Consider the following 20,897-nt stretch of genomic DNA (forward strand, 5'->3'; position numbering starts at 1 on the left):
TCTTGTCATAACAAATGTGTTTTACAAACACAGTTACAGCAGCCCCAAAAACGTTATAAAGTCAAGGGTCAAGAGCCCAACTAAAGCAAACACTACTCACCATGATGGTAACGAATGTTTCACTTGTATCTTATAACAGAAATCTGTTAGCTGGGCGTGCACTCCTGAGCTTATCATGTGAGAGCACTGTGATATCTCTGTGATAGTGTTGAGAAACAGGAAGTAGAATGCCTCCCCCGGTGACTGATATTTGAGCTGCTTCCTCTCAACTTGCTCATCATTTTGAATTCACAATGAGCTCATATATTATTGTCATATATATGAACTCATATATTATTGTCTCACCCAAGATGGCGGCGCGAGTACATCGCGAGGCTCTGGGTCTCTCCAGATTTTGCAATTTTGCTGTATTTTTCTTACTCATCTCGGGCCTGTTCGTGCAGAACAGTTGTGCCTTTACATCGTACACCCGTTGTGAGCTTTTGGATATCGGTTTGCGAATTTCCGACACTTTTATGGACAATCTTCGACTCCTTCCTGAGATCGCTAGGACACCCGAGGCTATGCACCCTACCCGGCCGGGCGGAAGTGCTCGCAGGCGGCGTCGAGATCGTAAACAAAGGCGGGGGAAGCGCGGAGGACTAAGAGCTAGCTAAGGCTAACACCACACCGGCTCTCTTTACCCAGCATTTTCCTTGCCAATGTACGGTCGCTAGTGAACAAAATGGAGGAGATTCGACTCAGCATCACACACAGCAAGAAACTTTTGAACTGTAACGTCCTAATCTTCACGGAAACCTGGTTAAACAGCGGAATACCGGACACCGCTATTGAGCTAGCGGGACGCCACACACTCGAGCGGATAGAACATTAGATGGCTCCGGTAAGACCAGAGGTGGTGGATTGTGCATTTACATTAACAAAGCTTGGTGCACAAACTCTGCTATTGTTGGGAGTCATTGTTCAGCTAACCTTGAGTTTCTCATGGTTAAATGTAGACCGTTTATCTACCGCGGAGTTCACTTCCACCATTATAACTGCAGCCTATATTCCCCGGATGCTGATGCCAAACTTGCTATGAAAGAACTTCACGCAGCCATCAGTAAACAACAGACTGATCACCCGAAGCGGCTTTTATTGTTGCAGGTGACTTTAATCACTCAAACTTAAAGTCAGTGCTACCCAAGTTTCACCAGCATGTTTCCTGTCACACCAGAGGAAACAAAACCTTAGACCATGTTTACACAAACATGGCTGGAGCTACGTTGCGACACCCTCCCCACCTGGGACAGTCAGATCACCTTTCTTTGTTCCTCACCCCAAATATGCACCCCTCATCAACCGTGTGAAGCCATCAGTGAAGACCATCAAGGTGTGGCCTGCGGGGGCAGATTCCACACTCCAGGAAAGGTTTCTACATACAGACTGGAGTATGTTTGCTTCTCAAGCCACCAGTGGCGCTCACACAGACATTGACTCTTACACCTCCTCTGTATTGGATCATATCAATATCACCATTGACAGTGTTACAACCCAGAAACAGATCACCAGATATCCAAATCAGAAGCCTTGGATGAACAAGGAAGTGCGACTCCTGTTGAAGTCACGCAACGCTGCCTTCAGATCAGGAGATGCACAAGCCTACAGCACATCCAGAGCAAACCTGAAGAGGGGCATCAAAAAGGCCAAGCACTGCTACAAGCTAAAGATAGAGGGACACTTTTCCAACTCTGACCCTCGGCGCATGTGGCAGGGCATTCAGGCCATCAGTGACTACAAACCCACCCACTCCACCCCCGCAGCCACTGATGTCAACTTCCTGAACGAGCTAAATTACTTTTATGCTCGCTTTGAAAGAGACAACAGAGAAACTGCCACCAAGCTCAATCCCTCAGATGACCACCCACCAATCATACTCTCCTCCACAGATGTCTGCAAGGAACTGAGCCGGATCAGCGCGCACAAGGCTGCTGGACCAGACAACATCCCTGGTCGTGTTCTCAGGGCATGTGCGGAGCAGCTCGCTGGGGTTTTACAGACATTTTCAACCTGTCTCTTGCCCAAGCAGCCGTACCAACATGCTTTAAATGCACTTCCATTGTGCCAGTGCCAAAACACTCTAGCCCGAGATGCCCTAATGACTACCGCCCTGTAGCACTCACACCCATCGTCATGAAGTGCTTTGAGCGGCTGGTCCTGGAACACCTAAAAGACTCTCTACCATCCACATTGGACTCACACCAGTTTGCCTACCGTAGCAATAGGAGCACAGAGGACGCAGTTTCCATGGCACTGCACTCTGTGCTCACTCACCTGGACAATAAGAACACTTATGCACGTATGCTGTTTGTTGACTTCAGCTCAGCATTCAACACTGTCATCCCAACCAAGTTAATAGCCAAACTTGGAGACCTGGGCATCAATACCTCAATGTGTAACTGGATTTTGGACTTCCTGACCAACAGACCCCAGAATGTTCGATCAGGATTCACCTGCTCCACATCCATCACACTTAACACTGGTGTACCACAGGGCTGTGTGCTAAGCCCGTTTCTCTACTCCCTCTTCACCTCCGACTGCAAGCCTGTGTATGGATCTAATTCCATCGTCAAGTTTGCAGACGACACCACGGTGATTGGCCTCATCAGTAACAACGATGAGACTGCCTATAGGGAGGAGATCCAGCACCTGGCCACATGGTGCACTGAAAATAACCTGCTCCTCAACACCACCAAAACGAAGGAGCTCATCGTGGACTTCAGGAAGGAGTCAAGAGGCACACACGACACCATCCACATCAATGGAATGGCTGTTGAGCGTGTCTCCAGTTTCAAGTTCCTGGGGATCCACATCTCGGCGGACATGTTGTGGAAAACCAACACCTCCAGCCTGGTCAAGAAGGCTCACCAGCGCCTCTTCTTTCTGAGGACACTGAGGAAGAATCAGCTCTCCTCAGCTATCCTGGTGAACTTCTATCGCTGCGCAATAGAAAGCATCCTGACCAACTGTGTCACAGTATGGTATGGGAGCTGCTCTGTTGGGGAGCGCAAGGCACTGCAGCGGGTGGTGAAAACTGCCCAGCGCATCACAGGGACTCCACTACCTGCCATCGAACACATCCAGAGGAAACGCTGTCTGCATCGAGCTCGCAGCATCCTTAAGGACTCCTCTCACCCAGCCCACAGACTGTTTTCTCTCCTGCCCTCCGGCAGGCGTTTCAGGTGCCTCGGACCAGGACCAGCAGACTAAAGAACAGTTTCTTCCCAGAGCTGTCTCTTTACTGAACTCTAACCCCGTTGATCCACTTCCTCATATATTATTAACTCTTCTCTCCTACCTCACATCTGCCTTATTTGCACTACTGAATGTAAATTTTATTACAGTAACAACTGTTTACTTTTGTATCTTGCACTACCATACCTAAATTGGATTATGCTCATTTGCACTGCCGACTGTTGTTACATTATCAATGCTTACATTAACATTTTGCACCGTATGTCTAATTGTAATACGCAATCACTTCCACTGCACTTTTACACCTTGTTTATAGTAATAGTCATCTGTATATATATTATATTGATAGTACATATCACCTGTAAATTCTGCTTATAGTAATAGCCATCTGTATATTTATTCACTATACATATTCACCTGTAAATTCTGTATATTTATTCACTATACATATTCACCTGTAAATTCTGTATATTTATTCACTATACATATTCACCTGTAATTTCTGTATATTTATTCACTACACATATTCACCTGTAAATTCTGTTTATATTAATAACCATCTTTCTATATATATTTATACATATACTCAGTACATATCCTTGTCCTGCACTTATTCAACCATTGTATATACTGCACTTGCTACTATTGCACTTCTGGTTAGACCTAAACTGCATTTCGTTGCCCTGTACCTGTACTTGTGTAATGACAATAAATTTGAATCTAATCTAATCTAATCTAATATTACTCGCACTGTAAGGATCACTGTATGAGAATGGTGTGATGTCACTGTGATCATCGTGTGACCTCACGTGTTGACTGGGATGAACTTACACTGAATGTTCGCTGGACGAATAGATCAGTTGATGGCAATTTAATTCTGCTACAGTTATTACTGTCAGCCGATATAAATAATTGTAATGAATCATAATTAATTGTAATTATTTATATACATTTCCCTTTTGAGCTGATTTGCAGATTACCATGTGCTGTAAATCATCTCAGTGGAGTTTTTTTCTTCTTTGAATATGATCTTGGGATCATTAAAATGGTTCTGCACTGTAAAAAAAAAAAAAAAAAAAGGTTGACCTAACTCAAAAAAATAAGGCAATATCACAATCAACTTCTTAAGTTAGCTCAATTAGCAACCGACAACTTAAAAACTTTAGTTCATCTAATGAATAAAAATCAGTCTACTGAGTGTTAAAAGACCTATCAGAGCAACCAAATACATTTCAGCAATACTATTCTTTCTTTTAGATTCATGTTTATTTTCAAAGTTTTCTATATAGCATGGGTAGTATTTTCCTCTTTTTTTTTCCTCTTAAAAGTAAAAGCAAACATTTATGCTATAATGAACAAATATTTTAAACAAGTTGTAATGAGATGCAAATATACAGTAACTCAGCACACGATTCTCAAACATGGTGAGGATAAACAAATTTTAAATCAGTGAAAATATGAACTTTGATCCACATGACAGCTAATGCCGAGTTCACACTGCATGATTTTCAAACTTGTCGGATCGCTGTTGTTTTCACATTGCACGATGGATCGGCGACAGGGGCTTTCACATTGCACGATTTCACAATAGGAAGAATCGCCGACAACTCTGTCTGATCTGCAAACTACGTTTCACACCAAAACAAATGCGAGAAGTGATAAGGAAATATTGCGAGGACCCGCGTGCGTCAGCCCGTTGTTCTCCAGCGAGACTGGAAGTATTAAAAAAATATAGCCCGCAAATTGTCTGTGCCCTGATTTCCAGCTAAAAAAAGAAAAACAGATTATGCAGGAGGGAGATGCAGGGAACAGGGATTGTGTTCTGCAAAGAGTGGTAAATAATAACAGTAACTGTTATGCTGATGTTGCGGCTGGTCAAGCGTTTGTGCTTGTTTCTGTATGATATAATTGTACATATTAAAATACTGATATGGTCTATAACTTCTCACCGAACTTCCCTCTGCCCTGTATCTTTGTCTCTCATTGGCTGAAGGTCATCATGATGTAGTTTTTAGTCAGAAATCATTGCACACAGCGTGACTGTGAATCGCCGACAGCTCCAGATATTTAGCATGCCAAATATTTCACATGCGTCGGCGACGTGTCGGTGATTCCCTCAGATCGCGTCTTTGATAATTTACACTGCGCGATTGTCACTCGCGTGAACGAGCTCCGATTTGCCTCCGATGTCGGGCATTTGTCGGCGATTTATCAAAACCTGTCGGCGAGTGAAAAATCAGGCTAAAATCGTGCAGTGTGAACTTGGCATAACTGACAGTAACAACAGCAGCATCAACATAAATTAAGCCAGAAAAATATACAACAATGATAATATTTTAATAATAATTAACATACAATGTTTTCACACTGTAAAACCCAACAGTTTAGGGTAACAAACTGTTTGAGTAAATCAATTTCCCTTGGCTTAACCCCTTAAGTTTGTACTTTGTTTTTTACGAGTCCAACCAACTGCAGTTTTGAGTTTGAACTTTTCTCTTATAAATATTTCTGATGACCTGAATTAAACTTTTTGGTGGAACTGATTTATTATAAATAAGAATTGTATTTTCTTTTTCATATATTACACAGTTCACAGCATCTTATGAAGTAGAACATCTGTTACAATGGGTATTGAAAAACCTTTTCCTGTTTTTATCACACCTGCAGGCGGCTGAAGCATGTCTTGGTTTGACCGAAATAATTTAGATGCAAGAAGAAAAAAACACAAGCTGGAGAGCAGCACATGTTGGCTCTTCTTTAGTACACTCACCACAGTTTTAAATAACCCTGCAAACATAAATCATTGAGACATACAAGCAAGTCTCTTTAACCTAATAAAAATACCAGGTTTCTCTTCCAGCACACACATTTGATTTAAAATAAATTAGTTACCAAATCAAACACGTTTGTTCTTTATAGTACTTTTGTAGACATTCAAACACAACTGTACAGAATGTCCACTTCACTGTCTCATCAGTCTCTTGCTCTTGTATTTGAATGTCTGATGATGAGCTCAACCTTTGCTGTATATCACAACACAACATTAGAAACAGAATAAACAATAATAATCTTACATATTTTCCTAGACTGAAAGTTATGTTCATATTTTTCTTTATATGAATTCAGAAAAGCAAGCTAGCATATAAATATAAACTTTATTTTGAATTTAGGTTTTTTTTTTTTTTGGACCAGTCAAATCAATATTTTTGTTTAAATTTTACTTAATGTTTTGGTGCAATTTTACTCATTTTGAATGGTTAATTTGTAATCATCTCGTTTGATTAATTCTAATTAATTTGTGTTGAATTTAATTAATAATATTGCTTGTAATCTGTTGACAATAAAATTGAGTGATACACTATATTTACTCAATAAAACTGAGTGATACACTATATTTACTCAATTTTATTGAGTAAATATAGTGTATCACTCAATTTTATTGAGTAAATATAGTGGATCACTTTTTACAGTGCAGCCAGGCAGATAATAATGAAAATTATGCTTGTTTAAAATGGTATCGACTGCAATTTACTAACCTAAACAACAGAAATGTATAACATTGAATGTCTATAAAATGTGTTGCTTTAAGTGTTATTTGATTTGTTTATGTGAAATAATTACATTTTTCAAATCACATATGGATCACTTGTTGATCAGTTTGAAGTCGAATTGCTGAATGTCTACAGTATAATATTGTCTTCTGCTCACAATCAATGTTCATCTTCTGCCTCTGTTTGGGAAGATGCAATGGACATGAGACTGAACAAACTATGAATATTTAAATTAGTCCTCTTGAGGGGGATGTGAAATCAAATTCATAAAATGATAGAATTGTCTTTCTCCTTTGCAGAAATTATAAACCTTTCTCACTCTTTCATGACGATAATCAGGTCATGTTCTATCATGTTCCTATTCTGTATTTCTGGTTGTTTCTCTGGTATCTGTTTATTTCATCAGTATGAAAGCTAGATTCAGTCAACCTCTATACTATGGTAATGCTATTTAATCAATGTCTTGCCGTGACAATATTACATTGTATTATTATTAGTATTATATTATTATATTGTCATGTCATGTATGTGCCTGTTAGGTTCCACTCTTCTGCACAAACAATACCAACTCCAACATAACAGTACCTCTTTTAAACCCCCACCAAAAATATGCATTAAGCACCAATCAAATATTTCCCTTCACTCACAAACACATGAAATAACCCTTATTTTCAACATGTATTCCATTTATTCACATCCATGCAAAGCATGCTGGGAAACTAGGAATCCGCTGTCCAGATTCAGTTGTTTATTTATTTTATTTATTAAATTATTCACACAGTAGCAACACACACACACACACACACACACACACACACACACAAATAATAATAAAAAAAAATGAATGTAATTAAATTAACTGGTGATAAAATGTTTGTTTTGTGTTTCATTACATCATTTTATTTGAGTAAACAACAAAAGAAGCAAAATTCAGTTTTGAGTGTGTATGTGTCAAAAGCTGCACTGTAAAAAATGATTGTGATTTTAACAGTAAAAAACTGTAAAATACCACAGTAATAACCTGTTAAATGATTAAGAGTATGTTTCCTTACTATATACAGTGAATAACTGTAGTAGATCTAACCTTTGTTTTCGAGAAAGTAGCCTCAGAGTTGACACTCATAGACTGTGTCTGAAACCACTCCCTACACCCTCATTCACTAGTCCTACATTACTTCACTATATAGTCCACTAGACAGAGTGATTGAGAACATATGAGTGAATTCAGACACTGATGAACACCTGCTGTTAACAAACACAATCACTGAAGGAAAGAACAAGAAACAAAACTACAACTGACATACAGCCACAGCCTTAAATGAAATCAACTGAAATAAAACAGCAGAGGATGATTAAACAACTCCACAAACAGCATTACCAGCTCCGCTTATTACTAACCAGTTTTACTTAATTTCTGTCATATATCTACGAATTAACAGAGGTTTATATTTTATTTCAAATGTTTTGTTTGACCTCACCATCTTGGTGATCGGTGTTTGCTTTAGTTATGCTCTTGACCCTTGGCTGTTTAAGGTTAGTTTTTCTTTGGTTATTATAACTGTGTTTGTAAAGCACATGTGTTATGACAAGCACATTTATTACTACAGCCCCCTGTTTTTCCTGTGCCTACCAGTGGGTGGGGCCCGGTTAGGTACCAGTTCGCCATCCTTGGGGTGGGCTGGGGCTTGAAGGACTTGACAGCACAGAAATTTATCTCGCTCTGGCTCACCCTCAACGTCATCAAGGATGCCATCTGGGCCACCAGAAACCTGCTGGTGGGGAAGCGCGTTACGGTACCCGCATGCGAGCTAAAGGTAACAACAATGCTGCAGGGGTACCGGACGGCGATAATCCGACGAGGGGGCTAGGCGCCACCGCTCCTGGCTCACACACACACACACACACACACAAAATGGATGTTTTAACAAGACACACAATGGTTTTAATTGTTTGTTTTTAGCAAAAATTTTATTTTTCTTTTAAACCATGTGTATTTGTTCCTGCTTGTTTTTTTAAATGTGTGTTGAAAAAATGAAAAGAAATGTGTGAAAAATGTTCAAAATGAAAATGGTGACAATTGACTTTTCTTGTCATAACAAATTTTTTCTTTCGAAAAAAGTTTTAGAGAAATTGTAGTTAAGTACTTTTGGTTAAAACTTAAAAGTGGTGGTCGTCATCAGTTAGTGTTAAACAATATGGGTAATTTGTAATTATTTTTACATTGCTTATGGTAATAATATTACGCTATAAATTAAACTGACAAACCATGAAAGAATTTAAAAACCTTTCATTCACAAAACCTTCGGAGTTAAAGCACCATTTAGAAACACAGACATCAAGAATCAGCACATGAACCTCAACAATGGTGACTAGTAATAATTTAAAAAAAAACAAAGCATGCTGGGTGCCAGTACAAAACTCCCAGCATGCACTGCAGCATGAATAAATTATGCAGCTGAATGTTCTTAATATTTTCTTTATTTACTTTTATTTTGGTGTTGTTTTTGTTGTTACTTTTCAGTAGACTGTTTTGTGATGTTCAGATTTGAACCGTTTTAAAAAAAAATTTATATCACTTTTGATTGTCACCAATTTTGAGATTCATATGCCGATTGCTGATGTCTGTGTGTGTTTACGCTCTGCTGTAGTTCAATACATTCATTTGTGAATGTTCTGGTTAGAGCTGTTTCTCAATATCTTATTGCTGTAGTATCAATGGTGTAATTAACATATTACATGTTTAACAAGAGACTAAACTAGACCATGTTGGTTTTGACATCACAAACATAAGTCTCCAAGTGATGAGAAATTTGTTTGGTGTTTTTGCTTTAAAAACTGTGCTTAATAAACACAGCTAATTAAAGCAATCAAACAAAAACCGACATTAAAGAGTCACGATTCAAGATCCCAACTAAAGCACCCACTGATCGCCAATATGGTGACTTCAAATGAAAGTACAACAACTAAAATCTCAATAAGAGCTTTTGTACACGTATGACAGAAATAAAGTAAAAGTGGTTAGTAATAAGATGCTGGTGTGGAGTTGTTTAATCACCCTCTTCTGACATCTTGAGAGATTTCATGTTTTTATTTCAGTTGATTTCATCGTGGCTTTAGCTGTAAGTTATATTTCTCTGCTCTTGTTTCTCGTTCCTTCGGTGATTCTACTTGTTAACAGCAGGTGTTCATCAATAAAGCTCAATCCTAATTTAATTAGTCACTTAATTCTCTCATTAATTCATCACTGCTTCAGCGTTACTTCAACACTCTGTAGTGTGGACACATAGAAGTGCTCTTTAAAACTGAGGATTTTGCTGTGGGATTAAAGGGGTTAAATGTGTGAGATGACAAAACATACTGTGAAATGTAAATTTAAGTTACGGAAGCAAACTGAAAAAAACAGTAGATTACTGGCAACCACAGCTGCCGGTATTTCGCCGTAAAATCAAGACAAAAAAACAGCAAAATACTGTAAAACCTAACAGTCAACTTCCTGTTGTGTTTTGTGGGTCACCATTGTGCTGGAGAATAGAGCCTGTGTTTAAGTCAAGGACGGAGAGAGGGACACTGTTGTTATACTGCATGTTGTTTTATTTAAAGGCAGTAACTGTGTAGTTGCTGATGTAATGAGATTATATTTGCTAGATTTGATCACGTATGTGTGCTACTGTTATTTGCAAGAGATTTGAGTTGAGTTGATGACTTTGCATAAATCAGTAAGATTTTCTTCAAGGACTTAAACAAAATAGTTCTCAATACTCTTATGCTCACATTACATAAACATTATAAATATTAGTTTATCAACAAATGGCAGTTGGATAATTTAAGCGTAGTGGGTTTCTGCAAATAAAGTGAGTTAACTGAAAGGTTTGTGTATTAACATTGTATCAGTTAATGAGATACGGTTATTCACTGTAAATTTGAACAGTTCTGTAAATCCTAAAATTTAGCTACTGTATTTTTCACGGTAAAATTCTGGCAACCACAGCTGCCGGTATTTTTCGGTAAATTTAACAGATTTTTTTTTACAGTGTGCCAAGTCTCTGCATTTGGAGTGGAAACTTGACAATATATTCTAGAAGTGTTTGTATTTCCTGTTTTTATCACACCCTCACATACACTGAGCTTACACTATTTTAAACATGTGCAAGAAGCAACATGAGCAGCAGCAGAAACTTTAAAGTGTCTCTTGATTCGCACACTGAACTGAACTACACTGATCAATAAAAACATCGGTTTCAATATTAAATTATGAATTATGAGTACATTTTTATCAATGAATTGTGAATGTGAACAAATGTAAAATAAAAAAAACAGTGTCTGTTTTAAAAATATTGGTAACATGATGATCTGTGATCTCTGTAATAAGTAAGTTAGTTGAGTCTCATGCTGTAACTGACTGTGGTGTAATCAGAGTGAATCTCATTCTTACTGAATCTGATTGTAGCGTCACTGAGAGACTTTTCATGCTTCTGGAAACTGACAGCAGCGTACAGGAGCCCATCAGAGGGGATTGTGAGTAGATCATCATGAGTGTTAATTTGTACTGGTCCTGGATCTGAGAAAAGAATCACATGAATCAGATTAACATCAAGCATCAAACTGGAGACGCAGAGCAGCATCCCCAGTCAACACATGAGATCACGCGATGATCATAGTGACATCACACCATTCTCATACGGTGATACTCACAGTGTGAGTAATATGTGAGCTCATTGTGAATTCAAAATGTTGAGCAGGTTGAGAGGAGGCAGTTCAAATATCAGTCGCTGGGGGACATTCTACTTCCTGTTTCTCAACACTATCACAGAGATATCACAGTGCTCTCACATGATGAGCTCATGAGTGCACGCCCAGCGAACAGATTTCTGTTATAAGAACCTTCTCCAAACATACAACTGACTTCCAGACACAGCCTTCGATGAAATCAACTTAAATAGACAAATCCACAGCTTCACTCATTATTCACTCATGATGTTTTATTGTTTTGTTTGATGTTACCATCATAGTGATTAGTGTTTGCTTTAGTTGGGCTCTTGACCCTTTACTTTATAACATTATATTTTTTGGGGCTGCTGTAACTGTGTTTGTAAAGCACATTTGTTATGGCAAGGAAACCCAAAAAGAGACTGCAACCAGGTGATATTGGTTTGTTATTGATGATAACAACACAGTCATCACCTAGATTCCATATGCAGTCTTGGGAAGTTGTGGCCTAATGGTTAGAGAGTCAGGCTCTTAATCCAAAGGTTGCGGGTTTGAGTCTTTGTCAGGCAAGGATTGAAGGTGGGGAGAGAGAATGTACAGCACTCTCTCCACCCTCAATACCATGACTGAGGTGCCCTTGAGCAAGGTACAGAACCCCCAAATGCTCCCCGGGCACTGCAACATAAATGGCTGCCCACTGCACTTTGGTGTGTGCACTTTGGATGGGTTAACTGCAGAGCACAAATTCTGAGTCACGTCACTTTCATAATCATTTATGGAGAATTATAAAAGCATAAGACACAAACATTATTAACTATGTCATTTAAACACAAAGAGAAACATCAAGAATCAGTGTATGAATCTCAACAATGGTGACAATCAAAAGCTTCATGCTGCAATGCATGCTGGGTAACTAGTCTCTGTGCAGTGAGTGCACTTTGACCTCACATTACTATGAGCACACAGTGAGGGCGCTGTGAGGTTACACTTTTAGCTCACTGTTACCTCACATTGTGACCTCATCACGAGTATCCTGTGAGATCATGGTGACATCGCTGTGAGATCAAATTGTTGACTGGGTCTGAAACTCATTGAGCATGATTTACTGCCGCTGACAGCGAGACACTCAGAGACACTCAAATAACTTTAAATATGGCAATTCTGTGAAGGACACAAAGATGATCAGACTAAATAAAGTGTGTGTGTGTGTGTGTGTGTCACCTTGTCTCTTGTGTCTTAATTTCCACACAGTCAGAGTGAATCCTCCGATCAGCAGCAGAATCTCACACACACTAATAATGATGATCATAGAGAAATCTGAGAATAAAACACACAAACACAGAGTGATAATGAAAGAGAAACACAGAGATACACATAATGAAATAACAATCTACACAAATATTCAAACTGATGATGTTCAGTTTCAATTTCCATTGTTAACATGAATCTTTAATATGAGTAAGGTCTAATCTGTACCATGAAACAAATTAAATATTTATAAAATGCTGTTGGTAACATTTGATGATCTGGTACTAACTAACATCACTAAGAGAGTTTCCATGCAGAGTTTTATACATTTTATTATTATACATTTCAACATTCAATACATTTCAAGCTATAAAGAGACACATTTAGAAGTTTAGGTTTTAAAAATAAAGTTCCAACAAAATGAGTGTGATTGTTGTCTGTAGATACCTTTAAACGATCTATGTTCAATTAAATGACCTGTTAAGGGTTGATATCTGAATATTCAAGAATAAATAAAGTAATTTTACCCCTTTTGACATTTAAATGCACTTTAGACATGACGTGAGCGCCACACCAGTATATCCCAGAATCCTCTTCTCTCAGATCAGTGATGTTCACAGTAAAGACTCCAGTAGATGCTTCATCACTGAAAGAGAATCGATCATCTCTGATGGTCTCCAATGAAACTCCATCCTTCACACACATGGAGGCTTCATGTGCTTTGCAGAAGCTTTTCTGATCTTCATCATGATGTTTGCACTGGATTGACACGTCGTCTCCTTCATACTTAGTCAAGTTCAGCTCTGGAAATGATTACAAACACAAGAACATCAATTCACAGCCGTAGCTTCACATATTCAGATGAATAAACCTTCCTCACCCTCGTTCATGATGACCATCAGATGAGTGTAAAGATAATTGAGGTCTGTTTCTAATGTCACTGCACACCAGTATTTCCCAGCATCCTCTGCTGTCAGTCCAGTGATGGTCCCAGTGAAGACACTTGCAGTGACATTATCTTTCAGAGTCAGTCTGTCAGTCTTGGTATCTTTCTCTTCTCTCACAGTCTCACTGAGAGGATTTTTGTCTCTAGTGGAGCACTTCCCCTTACAGAGAGACTTTGTGTTTGATTTATAGATTGAATCATAAGGACAGATGATCTCAGCAGATTCTCCTTCATGTCTCACTACTGGAGCCACTAAAAACAAACACAGACCTTTCACACAAATTATTCTGAATATACTGTATTTACAGTGAAATCATCTGAATGGACTCACTGATGAGGTTGAGCTGTATTTCCGTGGTCAGGGAGATGAAAGTCAAATATGTGTCTCTGGTTTCTGCTCCACACCAGTAAACTCCAGCATCTCTCACGCTCACATTACTGATACTCACTGTAAAAACTCTCTCTTCATTTCTCTCAGATGAACCACTCATTTGTGTCACTTTAGATGAGCTGATGTTCTGACAGATGTAATTATCATCCTCTTTGCAGAAATGAACTTTATGTTCCTCTGGGATCTGACAGCTAATGTTGACTTCTTCACCAAAAGGAGCAGATTCTGTCACTCTCTTTGGATATTTTGCAGCTGTTAACCATCAGAAATGACAGAAAATCAGAACAAATACTTAGACATATACACATAAGATACAGTATTTGCAGTTCCTTACCATGTTTGACGCTCAGCTGAAGTTGAGTGAAGCTCTCAGTATAGTCGGATACTTTCACTCCACACCTGTATGTTCCTGCATCTGCAGCTTTCAGCTCTCTAAAAAACACCATCAAGATTCCTGCTCTGGTGTCGTCATATAAAGAAACATCTTCATTCTCCATCCATTCATCCTGAACTCCTGGATTCTTCCTCTCTGAACATCCAGCTGATTCTTTACAGATGTATTTTGGCTTGGTTTTGTATTGAGGATGTTCACACTTGATCATCAGACGACCTCCTGAGTAGCCACTCACTCTAAATGTAGCCGATTTATACTTATCAACAATATGTAGATTAACAGTATTAATAATGGAGTAACTGTACGAGTGTCTGTTGATCCAAACTCCACATAAATAAACTCCTCCATCATCTGGTGTCACAGCAGTGATTCTCACACTGAAGAGGTTTTCTTCACTGTCATTGGAAAAACTCAATTCTTTTTTATTCTCCCATGTCTCAGTGGTGTAAATCAACTCAATGGAGGCTTTTTCTTTTTTGAACATGATTTTGGGATGATTTTTGTGTTTCTCTGAATATTTGCAGCTGATCATGACATTATCTCCACGATTCACAATTATCTTTGACATCCCACAACACAAATCTATCATTCATGTAGAAAATAAAAGATCTGTATGTATTGAGGCTTTAAAATTGATCAGCAATTTAATTATACTCGTATAGATGTCAATGGAACTTACCCTCTAACACAATTAAATTCAAATATTCAGGCCTCATGCCAGAAACCCCAATCCTGTATCTTCCAGCATCCTGTTGGTTCAGTTCTCTGATGAAGATCAAGAGGTTTCCCTTGTTATTGTGAAAAATTAATAATCTTCCATCATTTTTTATTCTTCTCCATTCACGTAACTTATACATGTTCTTAGCAGAATCAGTGAACCAAAGTTTCCCAGAATCAACCAGAAGGCTTCCTCCAGAATATCCAGTGACGCTAAAGCATCTCACTGCATCTGTCAATCAGATTGATAATGTGATCAGAAAGCTGATGAACAGAAAACAGCATCATTACTGCAGTGATGAAAGAGAAAAGCTCTGACCTGAGATCAGGTAGAAAGTGAAGAAGATGAGGAGGATCTTCATTGTGACTTGAGTTCAGTCTTCTTTATGCTGAATTATCTCTGTGTGAATCTCTAAATCTGGCTGCTTTAGTTACTTCCTCTTTATTCAGCTCTTTATAAGTAACGAGCAGCTTTACTGGCTCCTCCCACCATCACTGCTGACTGAATATCACATTAATCACACTGAAAGAGCGCCACCTACTGGAGGATACAGTGTCTGATACTGAGAGTTCATACAGGTTTCATGTTCTCTGTACACCTCTTTGCCCAATTTATGTGATTAACTTCTCTTTACACTGTAAATAACCAGCGAAAGGTTAACTCTATGAATGCAATGATGACCATTTTCAAAACATGGACACACTGGGGGGACTCTAGCTTGGAAAGGGGGAGGGGGGGGGGCAATAATGGTAATTTTAGATGACCTTTCGGATGTATTTAATTATAAAACACTTTATAATCTATAATAACGTTTATTAACAACGTATTTAATATTTTCTCTAAACTTTCAAGTTTAGACAAGCACCTGCAATTCTGGCCAAATTTAAAGATACGTTGTGTGTGAATTTGCACATATTACGTTGCAAAAACGGTTGCAGTTAGTTTTTAATATTACATTCTTGAGGACTCTATGCTTACATTTCTTTTCAGGAGCACTAGTGCTCCTACTTAAAAAAATAAAAATAAATAAAAAATAGGAACAGACCTTCTGATCAATGACAGGAGGGTAATTCCTGGGATTTGGTAACATTTCAACTTGGAATATACATGTTTTTCAACTACATGTGATTCAGCTTCTAAATACCCCACATCATTAGGCACATATCAAACCTCCAAAAAATATTCATCATATTTTAATATATCATATTCAAAATATCATATTTTGCCACCTCATGCATTAAAGGGGTCATATAATGCCATTTTTTTACAAGCTAATATGATTCTTTAGGGTCTAAATTGAAAGTTTGTAATATACTTTAATTAAAAATTCTCATTAGTACCTGCTGTTATCAAGAAGAATCACCGAAGGAAAGAGAAACACAAGAACTACAACTGACTTCAGCCACAGCTGAAGATGAAATCAACTGAAAAAAAAGAAGATATTAAATCTCTCAAGATCTGATTAAACAGCATCAGACTGACCAGATTGACTTTATTTCTGTCAGACTTCTAGAGAAGCTCTTATTGAGAATTAACAGAGGTTTAGATGCTTTATTGTTTTGTTTGAAATCACCATCAAAGAGACCAGTGTTTCCTTTTGTTGGGCTCTGGGCTCTTGACCCTTGACATGTTGGTGTTAATATTGCACTGGTTGCTTTAATTGTGTGTTTATATAGAACACACTTCATTTAGCCAACAAAGCTAAGAAAAAAAAAAAAGTTGTGGGCAAATGATCCACCGATCTCATTTCAAGTCCAACATCTGATTTTATGGATGTAGTACTGCTTTAGATTTTTTATATAGCTTCAGCTGTAGTAGGCTTGTAAAATCAGATGATTTAAATAATTTACAAATCACTTTGTGCTCAAAAAGTTTTCATCTGTGACAACGCAAAGATCACAGACATCAAGAATCAGCATATGAATCTCAACAATGGTGACAGTCAACAAAATGCTTCATGTTGCAATGCATGCTGGGTACCAGCATAGTACAAGACTCTCCCATGTATCCCAGCATGCATTGCAGCATGAATAAACAACGCAGCTGAATTGTCTGATTATTTTCTTTTATTCTTACTATTTTATTTTACGTATGCTGTTATAGTTGTGACTTTTAGTAGCTTGTTTTGTGATGTTCAGAGTTTTATCTGAATATTTTCTTGACTGTCACCATTGTTGAGATTCATACACTGATTCTTGATGTCTGTGGTCTTTGTATTGGTATAGACGAAAATTTTATGTGCACAAGGTGATTTGTAAATTATTCAAATTATCTGATATTTACAATACTGCAAGATATGAAGCTACTAAAAAATCTAAAACCATATAATGTCTACATAATCAGAAATGTCTATATAATCAGAAATTGGACTTGAAATGAGGTCAGGGACTAGTGACAAGATCTACCCACAACTCTTTTTTCACTTGGCTTTGCTGGTTAAGCTAAGTGTGTTTCAAATGATTACACAATTAAAGCAACCAGCGTAATATTAACACCAAAATGTCAAGGGTCAAGAGCCCAACAAAAGGAAACACTGGTCTCTTTGATGGTGATTTCAAACAAAACAATAAAGCATCTAAACCTCTGTTAATTCTCAATAAGAGCTTCTCTAGAAGTCTGACAGAAATAAAGTCAATCTGGTCAGTCTGATGCTGTTTAATCAGATCTTGAGAGATTTAATGTCTTCTTTTATTTCAGTTGATTTCATCTTCAGCTGTGGCTGAAGTCAGTTGTAGTTCTTGTGTTTCTCTTTCCTTCGGTGATTCTTCTTGATAACAGCAGGTGTTCATCATTAATGATCAATCATCACATAATTATCTCCTTAACTCCAGCACTGCTTCAATTCTACTTGAACACTCTGTAGTGTGGAAACACATGAACACTGGCGCAAATTAGACCAAATCATTTTTTTGAGTGTGTGAAAAACACACGTTTTACCATCTGCGCCACTAGAGCTGACCACTGATGTCATCTTTTGTAATGTTGACTAGCCTAATAAGAAATATATAAGGCGCCGTTAAAGGGTAATATTACAATATACACAGTGAAGTAAAGTACACAGTACACAGCAACAGAATGTTAATAAATTGTAAATAAAACACTACACAGATATTACAGAATAAACTCTGTAATTCTGTATCATTTTACCTGAGATGAGACATGGTTAAAATCATGGATATGTGCTGTATTACATTTTATTGTTTTATTTTTTTTCCACCTTAGCGTTCTTAATACTTTTACATTTTGTCTGTTTCTCAAACGGAAGGCTGCATCCTCCGGAGGTCGCATTTGTAGGCTGCATACGTCATCAAGCCTGGTTTATTTCAGTTGACTGAGCATTACATTTGCGAGTCAAAAGCATATTACAACAATTTACACTTAACTAAGAATAATGGTCAAATTTATAACCATTAATATACTAAAATAAGTTCTTGGTTGTGACGTATGCAGCCTACAAATGCGACCTCCGGAGGATGCAGCCTTCTGCTTGAGAAACAGCCGTAATTAGAGTATTCTGTTAAGTATGCGCATGCGTTTTTATGACGTGTTACGTCACGCACGATGCGAAAACACCTACCGTCACCACGTAACGCAAATTTAGAACAGTCTGCAGCGAGGGGTCTCTCGGTCTGCGAGGGGGAGGACCAAGATGGCCGAGTAGGTAGACGCTTACTGTCGAGCTGTGCAACCGAAAACTTTGAATACGGTTAAAACAACCTTTCTGTTCGGACCTTATAATCATTTATAGTGCTTAACGCTAAAGAAACTTTGTGAGGAGGATTTAACATTTGAAGATGTCGACCCGCGACAATAAAAGACCGCTGAAAAACACAAAAGCAAAGTTAACAATGCCAACAGGTGATGCTAGCCACGCCGCCTCAGGAGGAAACCCTCTAATTGATAACATTCATGACTACACGATTGGCTCGGTGACTTTGCCAGTAATGGAGGATCTTATGGAAGAATTTCCTCCTCTGTCCCTGTCACCCAGACAATCTCCAGCTCCTAAAAATCCATTGCTTTCTTCTAGGGTGGAAGACATAGATGTCGTCGCGTCCCTGTCGAAACTAATAAATGAAAGAATGGATGGGCTGGCGTTGCAGCTAGATGGTGTAAAAAAAACTGTGGACTTCGCGTGTGAGGAGATAAAAGATGTGAAAAAACGAGTGGGCACGCTAGAAAACAGGATGACTAAAGAGGAGAGTCGCATGGACACACACCAGCGACAGATCTTTGACCTGGAACGGTACTCTCGGAGGTGGAATCTGAGGCTCCTTGGTGTCGAAGAAAATGAAAAGAACGATATCCGCCAGATTGCCATCGAGATCTGTCAAGCCGTTTTACCTGAATGCAAAAACCGCATCCGTGACACCGTTGACACTGTGCATCGTAGCGGCGCCAAGCTCCCTAACAGCAGCAAGCCCAGACCGATTCTCATTCAATTCATTTCAAGGGTGACCAGAGATAACCTATGGAAGGCTACAAAGTCGTCACAATTTCTCAAAGACAACCACTGGAAGTTTGCAGAGGATCTCTCAAAAGAAGATAGAGAACGTCGGAACAAGTTGTGGCCCATCATCGAAAAGGCTCGCAGCGAGGGCAAGAAAGCTTACTACGTTGGATGTCGTGGATTCGTTAACGGGACAGAAATCTTCCCATCTTCAGGATGACCAAAAGTGGTAGCTTACATAGGCTATGTTCGCCTTGAATTGCTCTAAGTCATCACATTGTTAAACTACTATTTAATAGGAACACATTTTTATATTATAATTATAATATTGCTGCCAATCTAGCACTATTTTGTTCTATTTTGTAGCCCACAGAAGATGAGAATTTAAGTTTTGTTTATATTGTTTTTGCCAAATTGTTAGTTCATGCTGCAAAGCTCGATCCCTTGCTGAGGTAGATCACTTAAATACTTTTTTTTTTGCCTTGCACATAAAACGAATTAGTTCATATTTGTTATACGTTGTTATGTCACTTTCCATTGTTTCACTTAATGCCAGGGGGTTGAGACAAATTTGTAAACGTAAAGCCTTATTTTTGTATGCAAAAAACTTTAAATCTGATTTCTATTTCTTTCAAGAAAGCCATTCAGTAGCTGCACTCTCAGAAATAAAGGTACAGAAGCTGTCACTGGGGCTGTACCCTTTCAAAAAGGTACATGTTTGTACCTAAAGGGTCCATTTTGGTACTTTAAAAGTACATATTAGCAGAGGCGGACAATCCAGGGGTCAGAAAGTAAAAGTCCTGCCATATTTTTGTTCCACCCATGAACTCTGCAGCTGATTTCACCAGAGGAGGAACCAAGTCATTCCTTTCAAGTCACAAGCAAGTCTCAAGTCAAATCCCAAGTCCTCAAAGAGTTAAAGTTAATGAGATAATTAAGTGTCTAATTAAATTATGATTGTGCATTAATGATGAACACCTGCTATTATTGAGAATCACAGAGGATCAGATGTTGATGTTTTATTGGTTAAATGATGCCACCATCATGGAGAGCAGTGTTTGCTTTAGTTGGGCTCTTGACCCTTTTAGTAAATCAAAGTAATTTGCTTTTAAGCAAGTGCAATATTGTTTCACAACAAACATTTGTGCATTGCTGAATCAAGAACTTGATGTAGCAGTTTAGTTTACACTTTCTGCTTTTAAATCATTTAAATGAGCATCATGAAGGTGTCTTGCTTTGGTTTATTGAGTGATATTCA

General features: G+C 38.3%; 1 protein-coding gene across 3 annotated transcripts in view; it reads right to left on the reverse strand.

Annotated features, from left to right (window-relative positions):
* The window catches only part of LOC131544493 (polymeric immunoglobulin receptor-like), a 36,311-nt gene extending 20,706 nt beyond the window's left edge, over window positions 1-15,605 (reverse strand). Inside the window, exons 1-9 of one of the 3 annotated variants that reach the window (XM_058782776.1) lie at window positions 15,508-15,605; window positions 15,151-15,420; window positions 14,412-15,053; window positions 14,018-14,329; window positions 13,621-13,938; window positions 13,268-13,543; window positions 12,714-12,809; window positions 11,218-11,343; window positions 4,302-6,964 (exon numbers count right to left, since the gene is read on the reverse strand). In XM_058782776.1, coding sequence (XP_058638759.1) covers window positions 6,945-6,964; window positions 11,218-11,343; window positions 12,714-12,809; window positions 13,268-13,543; window positions 13,621-13,938; window positions 14,018-14,329; window positions 14,412-15,053; window positions 15,151-15,420; window positions 15,508-15,550 — 2,103 coding nt within the window. In that variant the 5' untranslated portion in view covers window positions 15,551-15,605 and the 3' untranslated portion in view covers window positions 4,302-6,944. Of the gene's footprint in view, window positions 1-4,301; window positions 11,344-12,713; window positions 12,810-13,267; window positions 13,544-13,620; window positions 13,939-14,017; window positions 14,330-14,411; window positions 15,054-15,150; window positions 15,421-15,507 lie in introns of those variants that run through there. The other 2 variants (XR_009272151.1, XM_058782766.1) reach the window with 2 other exon arrangements.
* Between the last annotated feature and the right edge of the window lie 5,292 nt (window positions 15,606-20,897).

The sequence above is a fragment of the Onychostoma macrolepis genome, chromosome 01, assembly GCF_012432095.1.
Source record: "Onychostoma macrolepis isolate SWU-2019 chromosome 01, ASM1243209v1, whole genome shotgun sequence".
Classification (NCBI taxonomy): Eukaryota; Metazoa; Chordata; class Actinopteri; order Cypriniformes; family Cyprinidae; genus Onychostoma; species Onychostoma macrolepis.